Source organism: Perkinsus marinus (assembly GCF_000006405.1).
Source record: "Perkinsus marinus ATCC 50983 genomic scaffold scf_1104296976154, whole genome shotgun sequence".
Lineage (NCBI taxonomy): Eukaryota > Perkinsozoa > Perkinsida > Perkinsidae > Perkinsus > Perkinsus marinus.
In genome coordinates, this window is record NW_003200491.1 from 409 (window position 1) to 19,678 (window position 19,270).

A 19,270-nucleotide genomic window follows, 5' to 3' on the forward strand; every position below is an offset into this window, starting at 1 on the left:
GAGAACATTGTGAGCCACATTTTCTCTCATTATGAGAGAAAATGTGGCATACAATGTGATTCTCATACCCTTGCCACGAGTGGCTCGTGGATCAAGATTTGTCGGGCATATGCACAAAAGCCTTTTGTCAAGAGGTGTTCCCGAAGATGTTACATCTTAGATGTACTCTGCATAATAGTCGGAGATTTACTCGCTTTGCCCGGGCATACATCGCTCGAGAGTTGATGGATTCCAGCGGAAAGAAAAGGCGAGAGATGGTGTTATTTTTCCCTATTTTTCCATCATTTATTTTTCTTGCAAATTTCCTTCCGGAAATTTCCGGATGGAAAAATAGCACAACCTTTATGCCAACCCTGGGTTACACCCACTAGGCAGCCCACCTGGTCACTCTGTCAGGGTTTCTGCTTATCATCTGGAATCCAGACATGCCTTTGTGGAAACAGTGACGGTTTCTATTCAGTTTAACCATCCAACTATGGCCGTTGAGACCTCGATCCCCTTCACTTCGATGAAACCTGGTCAAATTATTCTTGCCGAGCTATCGTGTGATGCAGATGTCGATAAGGTCATGGCTGAAACTGACAATGACGATAGTGTGGCTCATGGCTCAGCCATGATGGCTGACTAATGGTCCAGATTTACGACTTGCATGAAGGCAATAAATTTTCCCCAATGTGGTTATCTCATGACGGTTCTACTTACACTGGTGGCACTCCGGAAGATGCTCGGCGGGACAGTCCCCTGCTGCGTACGGTGTCTTCGGTACTCATGCGTATCAACCTGACTCCGACAAACATGCTCAAGGACACCTCACGCGATGCTGTGGTTGAGGCAGAATACCTCGAGGCGTAATCTTTTCTCTTCTTCCAGCTCTCCAGCACCCGAGACTTTGGGGGCGTCTACACCGTTCCGCTCTTGGGGAGGTCTCTGCGCTGAGGCTGCTCTCGCGTGTGTGCGACTGTTTAGGTCATCGTCGCCCGTGTACAATGATTGACACTTATAGGCTATAAGTGTGCGTGCTCCATTGCCGATTGCTTGTGCTTTGGAAGCCTCACGAATTGCCCATTATTCTTTCGGTCGAACTTTCTGATTCATATGGCATCGGTATCAGATATTATCACCCTCATTTCTTAATGACAGACTCCGAACTCTCAAATGATCCTGAGTTGTCACTAAGAAGAACCATACTTGAACCCCAAGACGCTACAATATGTTCTTCTTCCCCCGTTGCAATCGCGCCCACTTCGTTTCAACCTCTCCTAAAAAATTGACCTATCAACCCCTACGCTCCGCTGGCATGCCTTAATCTCTGTGAGTACCATTCTCGGAGAATGAAGTTCGATTTTTTCGACTAGTTTCAAATTTGGCTTTGGTTCAACTTTAAAACTTTTAAATTAGAAATTGTACGTAAAGTTGACCAAAAATCGGGAAATATCAGATTTCAGTATTTTTTAAGAACTTGCTTAGTTCTCACTTAAGATCACTCAAGATCTTAAGATCTTTAATTTTTAAGGTCTAACTTACTCGATTTAATGAGGGAGCAGTGAAACGTACTTAAAATTATTCAAGTTTTTTAGTTTAGGTCTCTTACCTTAATATTGGCCAATCTTAAGCGGTTAGTGGAAGAGGGCTTAGGGACAGAACACAATTGATCGATACTATCACAGCCTAAGGCTGTGGAACAGAATACACTGTGTCAAGCCTAGACACTGTCTAGTAGACAGTCTATGTATGCTGGTCTGGAATTCGCGTATATTCGTGGAGAAATCGATCCAAAAGCATACATCGGCAAACTGGAGAAAGCACATTGAGGGAATTCGGGAAGATTTCATGGAACGATCATAGTAAGGCAGGTAACTTGACATGTCTTGCATGCCATCGGGATCGACTCGTGTTGTATCTTACCATACTCTGACAGCGACAGAGAAGAGTCTAATGATGGCGACAACAGGGCATTGTCTGCTTCCTTGTTGTCCTTCGCATTCGATCCACATCCGCACAGTTCCAAAAACCCCAGCTCCTGACTGTCAGGTAGTTTGCAGGGTGAATATCAGTGAGTCACTGAGATGGCAATCCTTTTCCATTCTGGTTGTATATATGTTCTCTCACTGATTGGTTGTATGATAATACATGCTCTTTCGAACACTAACTTCGAGTTCGAACTTTGAACTTAGAATGTCTTTAAATAGTAGAAATATTTTGAAAGCTTCCCCAACTCAGAACTCGAGACTTTCAAGTTTTCATATCGTGTCTTTCCGATCGGAAGGCCGAAGGCTGCAAAGGAAACGAAATTGGGACTCCGGGAGCCGATTAAAGTGCTCTGATTTCCGAGTCCGAGTTCTCGGAAAAGCGGCTTTTCCGAGCTCGGATAAAAACTACGAATTAAAGTGCGTTCGAAATTCCGAGCTTTTTTCCGAGCTCGGAATCCGTGTTACTCGGTTCCGAGGAAAGCGATTTTCCGATTTTCGATTAAAGTGCTCTGATTTCCGAGTTCCAAGTTCGAAAATGGTTGGTGTCTGTCGCAGACACAGAGGTTCTACTTCCAACTCTACTATCCAACTCTTGATTCTCAACACTACTACCGGGCATTTGGATGAAAGATCTATAAGTGATTTTTTAGTCAGTCACGGATAAACATAGCTATAGTAAGCTATGGGCACAGCCAACGGATACACTTAATAATATCGATCACTAGGGCGAGCGCAGATAACGGCTGATAATTAGGTCATGGCGACTTACAGCGGGTTATCGCTTGCACGCCCCCCAGACATGGCCTCAGCGCCGTGATCTGTCAACCATGACGATACTTTAGAAGGAAGGCGACGAGTTTTAGTAGGACGAAAAGCACCAACAATAGCACTTACATCAAACGTCCACGTAAAATGGGGTCTATCACGGACCAACGGACGCTTGTAACGACCCTTATTATCCTTAGTAAGAGAAAGAGCATCAATAGAATCACCGTCACGATTAACAACTTCCATGATGTACAGGATACGGTTAGGTTCAGACGACCCGGAAGTATCATCATCGATAGGATAAATAACAAAGTCACCTTTGGAAACGTTAGCAGCAGGAATACCAACATCGTTGGGTAGCTGTAGCCGAAAAGTACTAGCACTATAAGCTTGATGTGGTTTGACTGCGTAATTGAAGTCCTTCATCTCGGCATCAGAATGATAGGGCAACAATTGACCTAAAGATACCCATCCTTGGGACCAACCATCAAGACAATATAGATAGGGGTTGGACTCATGCAGAGAAGAGACTCTGAAAGGGCCCCGAATCACACGGTGGCCGTCCTCCATTCTAGAAACACGAACTTGATCGCCTATCTTATATACTTTCAGCGGCACTTTACGGGCCAAGTCTTGCATCTCAGCCAGATGAGAAGCATCGCTCTGAATAGCGCTACAAATATAAAAGTTATCAGCGATCTGGCGATGCAAAGTTTCCCAACGTTTAGAGATCTCCTCTGAAGACTCGGGGAAGGAGTCCACATCAAAGATGGGTCTATCCACTCCAAACACCAGCTCTGATGGGCTGAAGCCATGTGGGGCCATCCGAGACTCTCGGATAGCTCTCGGACCGAGAGCTATTGTGAATAGCGATACATGTTTGCACTACAACCCACCATGGAAGACTACCACTTTGGTCTACAAAATTGCATCGCAAAGCAATCTTCACCTCCTTGACCACATACTCGACGCGACCTTGACATTTTGGGCGACGAGTGATGCCAAGGGATCTGGTGATGTTCACGACTTCCAAAAACCGGCGAAGCTCCTCAGAAGAATGGGAAGGAGGAGCATCTAGCTGCACTTGACGTGGTCTGCCGAATACCGCAATCCATTGTAATAGGGCATATATTACAGTGTAATAATTACACAATTAGTAGAAGTTGAAGACACCGGACAGCCAAGTACAAAGTTGGTTGCACAATCAACCATCAACACTATATAGGGACATGTATTGGGATCAGGATCCACACCATCACTTTCCTTTAGGGGACCGACCAGGTCCAGTTGGATTTCTGCAAAACGCGCAGAACCACGACGAATCGTCGTCGACGATATAAGAAGGGTTGGGAAGGATTTAAACCACTAGATTTGGACAACTGACACGTACGACACCTATCTACAGCACGTCGAACGATCTTGCCAATACCAGGATAGTAAAAACCATCAGACTGAATCGCTTGAAGGCATCGCGCCGCGGAGCGATGACCACCAGTCAATGGTGCATAATGATAATGGTATATAGCCCATGCACGAGCTCTAGGGGTGAATAAATAAATATACCAATCAGGGCTAACTTTGAAGTCTCTATAGCATAGAACCTTTTTCTCTGGATCCCAGCGGAAAGAGCTTCTGGGACCTTCACAGAGGGCACGCGCACCAGGCTTAACAGAGGAATCCGAGATCACCTTCAAAGCAACCAAGAGATTGTAAATAGATATATCATGAACAACTTGGATAGATTTTATATAGTCATGACATTCAAGGGCAGATGCTATATGACGCACAATATCAGATTCCGTTAGATTACCGACAGCTGTCAGATCCGCGAAGGAAGCACTCTTGCTTGTGGTCGGCTCATCACGAACGGCCAGGGATACAATGGAGGTTGATTGAGACTCCAGCTTAGAAAAGGCGGACGGATGGAGGCATCGATGACTTGACCATAAATGAGGACCAACAGTAAACACATCCTGAGCGCATGATGACACAACCATCATGTTCACATGATCAGGGAGATCAGCGTCGGACGGAGGTTTCTCAGAAGTAACAGGTGAAACTTCACGCCCCCCAATTTGAATCTTTGGAAGTGAAGAACTCAGGCGAGACAAGCGATCAGCTTCTGAGTTTTTAGACCCTTCAATGTATTGAAAGGATAACTCAACAGCATATACTTCACGTATATGACTAACAATAGTCGAAATGGAATCGACCAACCGCTGAAGAGCAATCCTATCATAACTCTTCGACCCAACGATCAGCTGAGTGGCCCATGAGACAGCACTTTTATTGTCACACAAGATGATGGCCTTCCTAATCTGACAGGAACGGGCAGGAAAAAGTGAGAGCCAATGTTCTAGGGCAGACAACCCACGGAGCAACACCACTGCTTCTTTACGGTTGATATGCCACCGATGCTCAGACGGGCGAAATGTAAAACAGCCAACTACGGATTGCAATAGTACCTTCGATGGAACACTGAGATCAGACCAGGACTAGAAAGATGACTCACCGACTGAGTGTAAAACATAGCCATACCCCTCAGCTGAAGCATCACAATGTAGGAGTAGAGTCTCATGGTCAGCAGGGATAGCAACATGAGTACACCTACCAATAGATGAGTCTTGCATCTGACGAAGGAGAGCTTGATACGACTGTAATTGAGTAGAAGAAAGACGCCACCGCTTATCCCAAGCACTTCTGCCGCAGAAGTTCTGCGAGACCCACCAGGAGATTGTCCAAAGATATGGCGAATATAATCTCCAATGAAGCGGACAGTAGCATGGCATCTAAGAACGTCATAGTATCGTCCCGCGTGAGCAAAAGCAAGCCTACGAGAGACGAAAGGTCCATCAAGTATCACAGGATCAGGCTTCACGCACTGAATCACTAATTGACTGTCACGGTCAATACGCCACTCAACACCTAAGTGGCGAACAGGAGTCGAAGTCTTGCGCAAATTATCACATTTTTCCTCAGGGAACTCACTTCCACAGAGAACAGCGATCGCCTGCATAATCGACTTAAACCGTCGTACTAATTTTCTTTCCCCAAGTACCAGAACATCGTCGTAGTATACAGCAATCACGAGTCCTTCGATGATATCAGTAAAGTCGTTAACAGACGACATCTCGATACGTCGGCCAGTCATAGCTGAGAACGTCGCGTTCAACAAAACAGTCACATGTCCCGATAAACTCGAGGGACCGTGTTTATATCCAAACAATACGCGATCGGAATAGAAACACTTACCATCAGATTTAATCTTGAGCACCTTATCTCCACTCAAACGGAGTCGTAAAAAGGCCTTAGACAAATCGAGGAAGAGGAAATCATAATTAGTACGATAGCGGCATCTCACCATATCAACGATATCTCCAATCGGCCGTCCAGGGTAACTCGCCTTGGGCAAGAGCCGATTGACCGAGCGAAGATCGCTACACGGCCTACAAGGCGTAATTTTTAGACTGTTTTGCACAACCGGAAAGGTAACGGCTGATGGATATATTACTGTGTGATGAGGTGGAAGAGTGGAGAACAACCACTTCTTATCACAGAAGTTCCCAATCTCACGACGAAACTGGTCACGATTGCTAGGAGATAAATCTGCAATCAAACCGACAGAGTAGTCAAAGACTGAGGGGGAAGAGGAAGTCGCATCCTTACACTCATCCCAATCAACCTCATAAATTCAACACTGTTGCTTGGTGTCCAAGGAGTCAGTTGGTTTAACTGGCCGCAATCGGCCACGGTAATTTGGCGCACCTGCTAAAGGAGACCATTTACCAACGACAGAGCGGAGATAATCCTTTGCTACTTGAATCTGGTCTTCAAGGGAGTGTGGTGAGGCAATAGGTGCAGGGAAGGGTACTAGGATAGACACACCTAAACGCTTCAAGTCTCTGAATCCAACCAACAATTCGCATTGGCATGACTTTTCAAGACGCCCTTCCTCTAACACCAAGCAATAAAGAGTGATAACACCTTTCCCTTTCACAGAGATACGAAGGCTCGTTCCCTTCCCAGGAATATCACAACTACCCAGTGAAGTGAGTTGTGTTGAATCATCCCTCATTGATAACCCTAATCGATGCACTAAGGCAGCAGAAACAATGTTCATAGAACTCATTGTGTCAAGGGCAGCCTTCACGGTCTCGTGGCAAGAGTCAATGGAGTCCTCATCGCTTCCCTGAAGCTTCTCGCTCACGACCTCGACTTGAGTTGTCAACAGGGAGTGACTTATCTGCAAAGAAACTGCAGTACCAAGATTAACCTCAGCGGACGAATCATCGCGATTCGAGCGCGAATGAAGCAACGTAGGAAGCTTACCAGAATTTCTAGTTGGGCATTGATAAGCATAATGGCCAGTTTGGTTACAACGATAGCAACGGACAGGTTTCTTTACCGGACGAGGCGAATCCTTCTTCTGTGAAGAAGCATTAGGGATAGTTAATCGAGTCGTAGTTTTGGGAGTTTGACCATTCACAGTAGAGCCATCACGAGGAAGACGTTTAGGTGGTAGTGATGATGATGAAAGCAAGCCTGAGCCACGACGACGTTTATTAAAGGGAAGTCCACTAGTACTTCGACGATTTCGTTTATGAGACTCTGGAAAAAAGAGCCAGAGGCATACTGTAGGTCACGTACAGGTCTAGGAACAGAGATTCCCAGAAATGCTTCTACATTGGGATAACCAGACGACCGAGCAAGGGCAACAATATCAGCCAGAAAGGAATCAGGCGAACCTTCTTCGCTCTTCTCGAGCTGCTTCACGTGATTAGAGAAGGCAATGTCATGATCGGTGGCAAAGAGAGGAGTCGCTCTCAAGATCGCACCAAGAAGTAATCTTCGTAACTTCCAAGGAATGGTGATACCATCTGAATGCAGAGATAAACGAGAATAGCATTTCTTCTCTCTATCCACCAACTTACTGAGGCTTTCACGGCCATCAGCAATAGACAGAGGCAAATTCACCCACTGGCGGAGAAGATAAACGGGATGATGTAGTTGTGGTTGCTCGGCGTTCTCTACAGCTACCAAAGATTTTTCAATCTTAGCCAGCACTCGTTGACTTGCAGCAACATATCTCTTGTAAAGTTCCTTAACCTCCAAGGAGGTTTCAGACTTGGCCAGGGCAATATCATCGCGCTGCATAATCTTTTGGATGCTTCTCCAGCACAAGATATCTGCATCAGGGTTAAGCACATTGGAGGAAGTAAGAGCTTCATCCAGAAGAGCTGACTTACCAACATCTGCAGGAGTACGAGAGTAGAAGGTAACATGACAATACACCTGTAGAGGCGCCGAACTACCAACGCATCGAGATAGAGCCAATCCAAGGCAACGGTCATACACGTCATAATCAAAACGACGACGAACCTTCTCAGGGCGGGTAGCAGGCCAAAGGACAGCATCATAATAAGCGTCCCTATGGGGGGAAACATTTCAGGCTTTAGCAAAGCTGAGGGGGCTACTACCGATCTTCTTGCCGTCCATATTGATGAAGAAAAGATCCCCAAGCGAAGGGGAATTCGTTGAAAACCCAAGTAACTCGGCTGCCACCTTTGAAGGAGGAAGCAACATCAGCTCCGGTACAGAAGAAAGAGCTGAAGGTGATGTCACATCATCAACAGAAGACAAAGCGGCTTCACGCACGAGCGAGGAGAGAAGGTCAGAGTGGGTAGAGAGTTTGGACACGGGCGGTGCACCATGGTTGGTGTCTGTCGCAGACACAGAGGTTCTACTTCCAACTCTACTATCCAACTCTTGATTCTCAACACTACTACCGGGCATTTGGATGAAAGATCTATAAGTGATTTTTTAGTCAGTCACGGATAAACATAGCTATAGTAAGCTATGGGCACAGCCAACGGATACACTTAATAATATCGATCACTAGGGCGAGCGCAGATAACGGCTGATAATTAGGTCATGGCGACTTACAGCGGGTTATCGCTTGCAAAAAGTTTTCAGGGTCTTTGGACTCCCGGAAATCCGGACCCGAGCTCGGAAAAACGCAACTGTGCGCCAAGATAGCAGAAACTCGGCCACAAAACAGCTCAAACACATACAAGCAACATGCAATAAGCTATTGCCAATATCATTATTGGCTCAGGCATGGCCATTGTCATCGAGGGCAAACTGACCCAGAGCCTCGCCGAAGACAAACTCACTCCTCTGTCGGTCTTCTTCCCGATACAAACATTTTGTTGTTAACGCAACTCAATGCTTTGTATCCCGCTTGAACTAACTTTTCGCAGGTAGTTCGTTATGTGCGCTTGTGAAGGCAGGAGTATTAATTTGCAAGGCTATGATGTCGTATTGTAGCCCCTCCGAAAAGAGGCTTGCGCCTGTGAGTATCTTTCGAGGCACTCGCAAACTCGACTGTGTTGGGGTGATATCACGTGTTCGTTGATCACGCGATTCTTCTCTTCAACGCATCACGTTAAATCAATTAATAAATGCAGAGAAGTGTTCGAATCACGCGCTCAGTCTGGTCGCGATATTACTATGTATCTAAGCTCGAATATTTCCGAGTTATGAGTTTTTTTCCGAGACCGAGCTCGTAATGCCGTTGTGCACTTTAATTCGGGGAAAGTGACTCGGTCCGAGTTCTCGGAAAAAAGCCCTCGGGAAATCGACTTTTCCGAGGTATCGCACTTTAATCCGTGGACTCTCGGAGTGGGGTTTCCAAGGCTCGGAACTCGGTAACCGAGTACTTGGACTCGGAACTCGGAACGCCTTAGCACTTTAATCGGCTCCGGGTCAAAAGTGAATTTTCGATCTCGGAAAGAAACTTGCATTCTTAAATTAACTTCGATTCTCAACTTCAATTCGGACTCGGGAAAGTCACTTCTCCGAACCTTGGGCCCAGAAAAAGGAGCACCTCAAGGGGCCATCTGATTACAGAGACGATGCATGAATCAGTCGCAATGCGAATTCCGAATGAAGCTAATCCACCAGTGACACTCAGTCTGACAGTGCTTCACCGTGTGACCAACACAAACTGTCCACATGAATATTGATGCCTAAGTTAGGAATCCTAACCATGAAATCAAATGAATAGGTTGATGGAATAGAGAGAATACCCATCATGAATCTTAATCAGCGTTAGAGAGGATATTCACAACGTATCCTGAGTAATCGAATGATAGGTAATGATGGATAATCCGTGATGGAGGGTCCGATAGTGAGCCATCAAAGATACCATTGGCACATGGTGCCTCTGGCCTCTCCCATACGGTATCCGGTACACTTAGAATATGACTCTTCAGTGCAGTGCTGAAAGATACAAGCGACGTATCCGACGAAATGCGAGCTGAACTTACATCGAACAAGCCTGAACAGTCGAGGAGGCAACGACCCAAAACGCACTTGACATCGACATTGGCACTCGCAGGAGCCGGAGGACACTCCGAAGCTTGTGTGCATTCCTCAGCGCAGATCGCGTAGGCAGTTTTACCGCTAGGGCTCTACATGGGGGGCTTCATGCGCACAATCACATGATCAGCCTACGTAAAGAACGAAGAGGCTCTGTTGGTTCGGGCAATCACAGTTCCCGACAATTGCTCCTTTAGAATAAGTGCAGTCCGTGGGTCTACCGTAGTATGGCAAATTTGAGTTCCCTACTAGTCCGTCCATATCTGACATGAGCGCACAGCAGTCACTACAGGAAACCCGAATGGTCCTTTCACCGATAGTCTGCCCCTGGTCGATGCTATCGTCATAAGACCTAATCAAAGAATTACTACAAATTCAACCAATGCAGTCTTATGGCTCAGTAACTTACATAGTCAGTTCGGTGATATTGAACCCGCTGCCCGAGACTATGAACAGAGCGATGAGAGGAATGATGGAGCACATGACGTATGCAAATACACTATATGAATAATTTAATCCCACTGACAGGTAAATGAAACTAACTGATAGCTCATCCACTATCAGCTCCCGTCCCGATTCCGTTCTCACACTCGAGGACTCCAGAAGTTCCGGTCAAAGATCTACGACATTTCAATATCTATTTCAGCTTGGAATCGAACAGATAGTAACGAGAATATTGTTGACGTCCGTATCGTTCCCTCGCATCAAGGCGACCCGACATTAGCTCGATAGATGCATCCCGATAATAGACTGCGAACTCGAGCCAGATGGCTACCGAGCGCTCGATGCTCAATATAAGTAATACGTGACATACTTCATAGTATGAAGCTCATACAAGCGCTAGAGCACAGAAGCACAGAGAATAACTCGCACGTATGACATGCGTGCATGCGTCACATGTACGTGGAGGCCTTTCTGTAAATGCGTGCATGCTACAACGTCTCCTTTCTGAGGGGGTTAAACCCTTCCAAAGGCCGGCTAGAAGCACCTTGGTGTTGGGTACCTGCTTTGCCCAAGGCTTCAACATACGCCATGATGGCCTAAGCTCGTTTGTTTTGTTCGGTCATTCGACCATTGTTCGTAACCCGACGGCTACGAAGAAGACGATCATACGCCCACTAATAGTGGGCCACTATACTCCTTGATGACCCTCCTCCACGAGACACTGGCTCGCTTTCTGGGACCTGTCCCCTCGTTGAAATGGACGGTCAGGCGGAAGCACCCGGCAAGAAGAAGACTAACACCAAAGGCGTCGCTGGGGCGGAACTATGCCCGACAAACCAGTAACTCTGGACCGGAAAGGGAAGGGTAAAGATCGTAGTGTTTCGACTCGTAAGACTATCATACATCAGATACAGTGGCCTCCCGCTCCGCTAGCGCTCGTGGAACCCTAGGAACTCCTAAAATTTGTATAACCCCATATAAGACCCCGCGGCATCCTATGACGGATGGTGAGTCGGAGTATAATGACGTGTCGGTACGTTCGCTCGGAAACTTCAATCTAGACAGCGCCTCGGTTCATGATGGTGATGTCTCGGAAATCGAAATGGAACTAATGAGGTCAACGGCTAGCACTGACACAGTGTCAGTGACACTGTGAGAAATGACATAATCCAAGGATCCGTTCCACGAATGACTAGTCTGGAGCTTCTTGGTGACGCCCTGGACAAGTTTACTGGTTTATACGTTAAGAAACTCTGCTGCTCTGACGTGCTAGAAGTCATATCGCCTACCATTGATCTGCTCCCTGCGAAGCATACTACCAGGGACCACCGTGCTCTACAACTATTGACGAGGTACCACGTATCTCTGATTGAGTGCGCGACTCTGAATACTAACGGGACGCCATTCCCTCCTAGTTGGAGGCAGAGTTTACTCTAGAACGTTGAAGTCTAGTCTAGAAGTCCTGGAATGTTGGAAGTTCCAACATTCCAGGACCTCGTCACTGAGCATATGAGAACGACCGTTGAGTCAGCGTCGTTGAATGGCAGGCCTGTGTAAGCCGGCATGTCGACGAAAGCGATAGGTAGATCTCCACAGGCAGCCCCCCTTCAAGAGCCCAACTATCTGCCCCGCGGCGCAATTAGTGAAACCCACGGAGACAGACAGTTTATTGACGAGCATCACCGGTGCACCGCGCTTCACTGAGACCACGAGCCAGCTCTTCGCTTGCTTTTTGGACCGATCTCCCCGAGTGTGAAACTTTGAGAACCACGAGTCTCCCAGCAAGACTGTGGAGCGATGCGCGATTGACTTCTCCTGCTCTTTCCCGCTAGATGCGAGGAGTATGCTATCTTCAAAATTTTTCTGTTCAACAGCTCTCAGCTGATGCATTTGCCTTGCAAGGAGCAATCGGTGACCGTCGTAAGGTTGCTCACCATCTCGCTGCCGCAGCACTGCTGCGCAACTCGCGCAGCCTGGAGAGAAATCGTTAAAGTGCGACATCAACTCTCCAGATAATCTGCTCTGGGAAAACGGTCTGGCGGACAGCACTGAAGGCAAGTCTTTCCTGTTTAACGACACGACTGTCGGCTGTCGAGCTCGTGGAATATTGAGGGTTATCTAGAATAGGGAGAAGTTGACCCCAATCACGAGAGAGTACCACAACAAGCCCCCGAAAACCCTATGAGCGCCTTGTGGTTTGGCCTGTCGCAAATGTGAGTCGATCATCCCTAGGAAACGACAACCCACAAGGCGCAACTCGACGAGATGATCTCGTCCACAATTACGAGTCTAACTCTCTCGAACCTCGCCTGTAGTGCAGCCAACACAGGACCTTCCAGAGACGTGAACGTAGAGTCAGACCGTGGCACTTGAAGGCTCAGAACGCGGTGAATATTCTGCCCCAGAGGCAGTAAGCAAACAGTTTTGCCTGTCACGGCCATAGTAGGACAGCATTCGGGGCCGTGCATTTCGATATGGGCTTTCACCAGGGCCTGTATTGTGTTACACAATAAAAAATCTACACAATTTGTGTAGATTTTTCCCGTTCCACCGACTCCGTGCAGCATACAGTACGGCGCATCATCGTGTGTGTTTTCTGAGAGCCTCTGTCGACACCAGTCATCCACCTGTTCCTCATTCAAAGCATCAACGCTTACGCTGCTGAGATCTTGTAGATGATCGAAATTCGATCAGCGAATCCTCCAAGTGATTCTAGGAATCCTATTGCACGACCGTAGTCACCCATTCCTTGATCCAGCAGTCGCTGCCTCTCGCGTTCAAGATCCAAGATATATGCCGGGCCGAAGATTTGCATGTATTCGTCTTGAACAGCTTCTTCCTCGAGCGATAACTCCGACCCCGATGAAGTAATTTCGACGTCTGATATGGCATCCCCTGCGTCCACCTGAGACCCTTTCCTCCAGCGCCGTATTGCTTCATCATAGCCAAGATTCCAGCCCAGTTCAATTCCGTCGACTAAAACGAGAGATGCTCTGTCCTCCCATGACGGGCTTCCTGCAAGGCAATCTTCGACAGAGCGTAGAGGAATAGACTCTAGGCAGAGCACTCGACAGAAGTGCTCCATATAGGTGTTGCCAACATTTGGATAGATGCGGACGATGATGTTCTGCTGGCGCCGCGCTCCAGTGGAGCGGCTCCACCGACAACTGATGTAGTGTAGCTTTTCTGAAGACTTCAACAAAGGGTAGGTCCTCAAGCTCCTGCAATCGACTGAGGTATCAGGACCAGACCGAAGTAGTCCGAGTGACATGGATGGTATCATTGCCGTCTCTGACGTGCAGATGTACTATCTGGGTAGACCTTGCAAGTAGTGACCTGATAGGTCGGACCTACTTCTTGAGCTGTTACATTGTTGTAGATTCGTGTTGCTCCCGTTGCGAGTGCCCTCACTGAGAGTATCAGTAGTCGTTCGCCAAGTTGATCTATTTCGCATAGCTATTGCACACGGTGTACGTGTGGACAGAATGGCCTTCGACTTGTTCTGTGCTGTTGTGTTGCACAGTACTGAAGCCTACCTGCTTGTTCACGACATCCTGGTACTGGAACCGAGAAACTAAATATGGCGGCTGTACTTGATCATGATGCTAAAGCGTCGTTGCCTGCATGTCCGCGGTTCAGTGGTGAAGGTATATCAGCTGATGAACCGGCGAAAAGTGTCGAGCTCTTTTTGAAGAAGTTATCCACCTATCTGCAGATGAAAGGCCTTCGTAAACCTGCTCCTGATGCCGATGAAGCTGCACAGCATCAGTATAGCATGAAGGCGGCTGGCATTTTGAAAATAGCACTTGAAGGGCGAGCGGCCCAGCTAGTGTACTCCCTACCCGAAGCCCTTCAGGATGACTATGATGGATTGGCTACTGCTCTACGATCTGCCTTTGGGCTAGGGCGCCTTGGAGCCTGGAAAGCTTTCTGCCGGCGTCAAATGAAGACCAGCGAACTCACTGATTCCTTCCTAGCAGATCTAAGGGCATTACTTGATATAAGCCATCCCACTATGCAAACTGCTGCTAAGGAAGCGCTGCTGAGATCACAGTTCATAGCTGGCCTACCGGCTAATACAGCTGCCCGTACCCTAGCCATTGCTAAGTCCGAGGATCTTCAGGTCTCTCTTCTAAGCCTTCTTGGTTTGGTCAAAGATCACCTTAGAGCGTCGAAGTTTGACGATGTACCCCCCGAGACCCTAGGTGCAGCCGGGTTGCCGTGGCAACCCAGTAGACTTGGGAAGGGCCGTAAAGGTGCTGGACGTGGTGGTAAAGGCAAAGGTCGTGGCCCTCATAAAGATTCGTCACAGTCCTTCCCACCTAGAGTCTGCTGGAACTGCCATGAATCTGGACATTTAAAAGCTCAATGTCCACAACTCGTCAAATCTATAACACTTGCTGGCACTTTAAACCCGACAGGGGGCCACAGCCAGCAGTAGCTGACGTGGAAAGTCCCCCGTATAAACTCCTTGCAGCGGCTGGTTCTATACATCCAAGTCTTGATTGTTCACTCCTGCCAAGTCGTGAATTTCTGATTGCTATGGCGAATGACGAGACCATTTCTCTGACAGCCTTATGCGATCCCTGCTGCTCTCGTACTTTAATAACTGCTGACACATTGCAGCTACTGCATTTGACTGCTTCTGAGGACACCCTATCAGCCTTGATCACACTGAATGGACAAGTCCTCAACAGCATAGGCAGTAGCAATGTTACCATTACTCTTGATGATATGACTTCTTCGGTATGCGCCTTAGTGGTTCCTTATTTACCCGGAAACTTACCACTCTTGGTTGGCGCTGACTTCTGGTCGTCCTTTCCGGGATACTCATTAAATATCCACTATTCGGCTGTGGGGAATGTCACTACAGCCCTGGTAGCAGGTGCCGCTGTTCCGGACACGTCACAAGCTACCATCTATGAGTTAGAATCCTGCACGGTACATGAGTACCCTGATGGCACTACTTTATTGGATGCCCCAGATTGCACCTGCAAACGGCTCCAACAAGCCGATGGTACCTTCTGGTGGCAGGTTGGTTGGAAGTGGTTAAATAATAAACCACCAGACTATATTTGTTGTCCAGAACAATACCCAATCAAGCATCTTTCAGAGGACCAACAACAAGCACTGTTTGCTGAGCTCGATAGCTGGATCGAGCGAGGGTGGCTTGTTCCGGTTGGTGAAGATGAATTACATAAAATACGTTGTGTCCTACCTCTTGTACCAGTTGTTCAAGGTCACAAAACAACGGCCGTGAGGCCTGCTATTGATTATACCTATATAAATCGATATTGTATAATGGCAAGCGATCCGTTTGCGGGTGACTGCCAAAAAGAGATTCGTAAATGGAGACGAATTTCTGAAGGCGATGTTCTTGATATATCCCGGGCATATTCAAGTCTGTTCATGGATCCAGATCAGTCTTGGTATCAGATCATCCGCCTAGATCATCGTGTAGATGGTTGCTACTATCGTCTCTGCCGGTTAGGGTTTGGAGCAAGCTCAGCCCCTCGTATGTTGAAATCAATACTTGATTTCTCCCTCAAAGATGAGCCGACGAGGAACTTAAGATATTTTGATGATATTATCGTCCCCAAAGTCTGTAGAAGTTCTACGATTGAACCTTCCGCTGATAAAAACAATACTCAAGAAGATGGTGTTGACCGTGTTCGAGCGGCTTTATTGCGGAATTCTCTTACCACTAAAGACCCATGTCCTATTGAGGGTAGTTGACTCTTGGGTTTGGTAGTCTACCGTGCTGATGATGGCGAACTCCGATGGAGACGCCGATTGACAGTTGATGAATTGTTATGCATAGAGTCGCAACTGCGAAACAGCGAGCATGTTTCCTGCAAGTCCTTTTCTTCCTGGCTTGGGACCCTTTGTTCCCATGTTCCAGTATGTGGTTGGTTGCGTATAGCCGCAGCTATTGGGCGTCGACTCTTGGGACGTATCTGCGACACTACTAAAAGCTCGTGGCTCAAAAATATTCCCATTGGAATCCGGAAATATGGATTACATTTATGCGCATTACTGCGTGAACGAGGCGATCCTGCGTCCGGTTTATGGTTATTACCTGAGGCTCATTTTGGAAAAGAAGTGAGTGCTTATCAATATATCAAGTTGTGGTTCGATGCTAGTATGCTGGCTATAGGAGTTGCCCTTACTGATGAGCACGACAACGTATTATATGACCATTGCTCACTCACTCAACCATCATCAGTCGACCCTGATACTCGACCCACAGCTCATGCCAATATAAGAGAGTTGGATGCATTACTAAAGGCCTTGGACGTTGCTATCGATTATGACTATAGGAAATTTGAGTTGATCACCGACTCCAAAGCTGTATATTCATGGGTGGATCGTCTTATATCCCACAAGAAAATAACAGTTCATGGTATGTACAAACCACTCGTTGTTAGAAGACTCGATTTGATACGTACCTTGATGGTAGAGTTTAATCTACAGTTCACCATTCACTGGGTAAGATCCGAACCCAACATAGCTGATAGTTTGACTCGGCTACCCAAGGGCTTACCAGACTGTTACTCTGTCGACGGCACGTTCGCGCTGGCTGAAATTCGGAACTTGTCAACAAGTGCACCTAATGACATGTGGTGGCCAACAGTTCCCCAGATTCTACAGGCGTATGAGCAAGGTCTGCCTGATGATGACCTACAATCCTTGGTTTGTGATGCTACATCAGGCCTCTACTGGTACCGGAATAAAGTGTATCTCCCACCTTCTCTTCGTGGCCGTGTCATTACTAGTGTCCATGAAGCTACTGTGCATGGTGGTATCTTGCCGGTGGTAGAAATAGTCGGCCGGTACTACTGCTGGCCATCACTCCGTGCTGATGTCGAAACGGTTTTACGACAGTGCCCCAGCGAAACATGCGAGAAGAATAAGGCGAAGTTGTTTCCTCTGGTCACTGGCGACCCTCGTCGCCTAGCTTCTGGTCCATGGGTTATATGTGCGTCCGATGTGACTCATATAGATTCACGGCCACTCCTATCTCGTATATGTGAACATACCCGATACGCTCTGGTTGCAATGCTTCTGAATGAACAAGCAGTGTCGATATGGGCAGCATTTACCGCTATTTGCAAGCACTCTCTCCTTGGATATCCTGTATTCCTGCGTGCGGACAGAGGAGCGTGGAGTGCTCTACGTGACAAGCTCAAAGCTGTTGGTGTAACGTTGATCCTAACAAGCGGTTATCGACCAACCAGTAATGGCGTATGCGAAAGGTTTCATGCATCACTCAAAGCTAAGTGCTCTATTCTAGCGGACCTCCCCATCGCTACACGTGTTCAACGTGCATGTGATTCTTATAATCTATCATCACATAGTTCTCTTGGCGGAGTTTGCCCTGCAGAAGCTTTAACTGGTCGAGGAATTCGCCGTGGACTAGAAACTCCGTCGTCCGTCCCTCCCGCTTCACAGGTTATTGGAAATGCCTCTTACACAGTCGGCGACCAAGTTTGGCTTGCGAAGCCAAAAGAGATTCGGCATTCTGGTCAGCGTTTCTTTGATACTCGCTATATTGTAGAAGAAGTATCGCCATTTGCGTGCCAAGTACGTCCTATTGATGATAATGGACTTCCTGTTGGCCGCATGGTTACTGCCACCATTAATAGACTTATCCCATGTCGTAATCAGTTAGAGTTTACTGAAAGTCTTATCGCGTCTCCTATTCCGATTGATATCCCATCCAGTGATATTGATGAAGACTCAGATATGCTCATTGTCAGCCCAGATGATCAAATTATTGTTGACGACTCTGTTGCTGACCGTGTTAAATTGCATCCCAGAACACATAGGGCGCCTGATAGATACGACCCTTTGCGTTAACTACCTGTTAAGCTACTCTTTCCCCTTTTCTACTATTATTGTTCGTGAGTTGGCGAACAAGGGGGGCAGGATGTTGTAGATTCGTGTTGCTCCCGTTGCGAGTGCCCTCACTGAGAGTATCAGTAGTCGTTCGCCAAGTTGATCTATTTCGCATAGCTATTGCACACGGTGTACGTGTGGACAGAATGGCCTTCGACTTGTTCTGTGCTGTTGTGTTGCACAGTACTGAAGCCTACCTGCTTGTTCACGACAACATCCCTAGAGGCTCTCGCTCTAGGCTAGAGCGGACGCCGATGAGGAGCCTCCTCAATGCTTTGACACCAGGATCATCCGCGCTCAGCCCTCGGCGTGCCTTGGTCAACATTTTCAGGACTTGGTTTAACGCATCGCTGGCCGGCTCGTTCTTCGTTATGTACTCCAAGATGTAGCTGGCCATTGCCTTATACCTGACGCGTACCTTGATGTCCATGTTAGACCTCCGTAGCCGTCGGCTTCGAGGATCCGCGTCGTTCAAGCCCATGCGTCGTAGCCCAGAATGGCTTCGGCTTAGCCGAAAGGGGTAGAGACATCCTGTGAAATGACTCATTTCAAATGAGTCCAGTAATAATCGTAACTGGTACCAACAAGGGCATCGGATACGAAGTATCTAAGAAGCTTATCGCTGATGGTGCCAAGGTCATCGTACACCCACGTGCTCGGAGCTGGGGTTCTATTCCCGGGTAAGGTGATACTGATAGTCTGTGTGTACTTCGTGCGCTATACCTCCTTGCCCCGTCTTGTATCGTATGATTTCACAGCTTCGATTCGAAGTCGAGGTTCTACCCCGCGGTGCGATCATTCTAAGAATC

General features: G+C 47.4%; 6 protein-coding genes across 6 annotated transcripts; 4 read left to right on the forward strand and 2 right to left on the reverse strand.

Annotated features, from left to right (window-relative positions):
* Positions 1-475: 475 nt before the first annotated feature.
* On the forward strand, positions 476-628 carry Pmar_PMAR009236 (hypothetical protein; the record flags this gene model as incomplete). The annotated part of the gene is made up of 1 exon (XM_002764776.1): positions 476-628. One exon carries the CDS (start codon positions 476-478, stop codon positions 626-628), a length of 153 nt encoding a protein of 50 aa, XP_002764822.1.
* Positions 629-672: 44 nt separating this feature from the next.
* Pmar_PMAR009237 (hypothetical protein) lies at positions 673-852 on the forward strand (the record flags this gene model as incomplete). The annotated part of the gene is made up of 1 exon (XM_002764777.1): positions 673-852. One exon carries the CDS (start codon positions 673-675, stop codon positions 850-852), a length of 180 nt encoding a protein of 59 aa, XP_002764823.1.
* Positions 853-2,683: 1,831 nt separating this feature from the next.
* On the reverse strand, positions 2,684-8,234 carry Pmar_PMAR009238 (hypothetical protein; the record flags this gene model as incomplete). Its single annotated transcript, XM_002764778.1, has 15 exons — positions 2,684-3,543; positions 5,204-5,283; positions 5,466-5,527; positions 5,574-5,663; positions 5,706-5,748; positions 5,797-5,891; positions 5,991-6,184; positions 6,250-6,344; positions 6,405-6,503; positions 6,556-6,623; positions 6,864-6,981; positions 7,323-7,615; positions 7,670-7,990; positions 8,029-8,166; positions 8,216-8,234. 15 exons carry the CDS (start codon positions 8,232-8,234, stop codon positions 2,736-2,738), a joined length of 2,523 nt encoding a protein of 840 aa, XP_002764824.1. The 3' UTR covers positions 2,684-2,735.
* Positions 8,235-14,142: 5,908 nt separating this feature from the next.
* Pmar_PMAR009239 (hypothetical protein) lies at positions 14,143-15,003 on the forward strand (the record flags this gene model as incomplete). The annotated part of the gene is made up of 1 exon (XM_002764779.1): positions 14,143-15,003. One exon carries the CDS (start codon positions 14,143-14,145, stop codon positions 15,001-15,003), a length of 861 nt encoding a protein of 286 aa, XP_002764825.1.
* Positions 15,004-17,274: 2,271 nt separating this feature from the next.
* Pmar_PMAR009240 (hypothetical protein) lies at positions 17,275-17,592 on the forward strand (the record flags this gene model as incomplete). The annotated part of the gene is made up of 1 exon (XM_002764780.1): positions 17,275-17,592. A coding segment is annotated over one exon (318 nt), but the record flags the coding sequence as incomplete, so codon positions are not given.
* Positions 17,593-18,666: 1,074 nt separating this feature from the next.
* Positions 18,667-18,891, reverse strand: Pmar_PMAR009241 (hypothetical protein; the record flags this gene model as incomplete). Its single annotated transcript, XM_002764781.1, has 1 exon — positions 18,667-18,891. The coding sequence occupies one exon, from the start codon at positions 18,889-18,891 to the stop codon at positions 18,667-18,669; it is 225 nt and encodes a 74-aa protein (XP_002764827.1).
* Between the last annotated feature and the right edge of the window lie 379 nt (positions 18,892-19,270).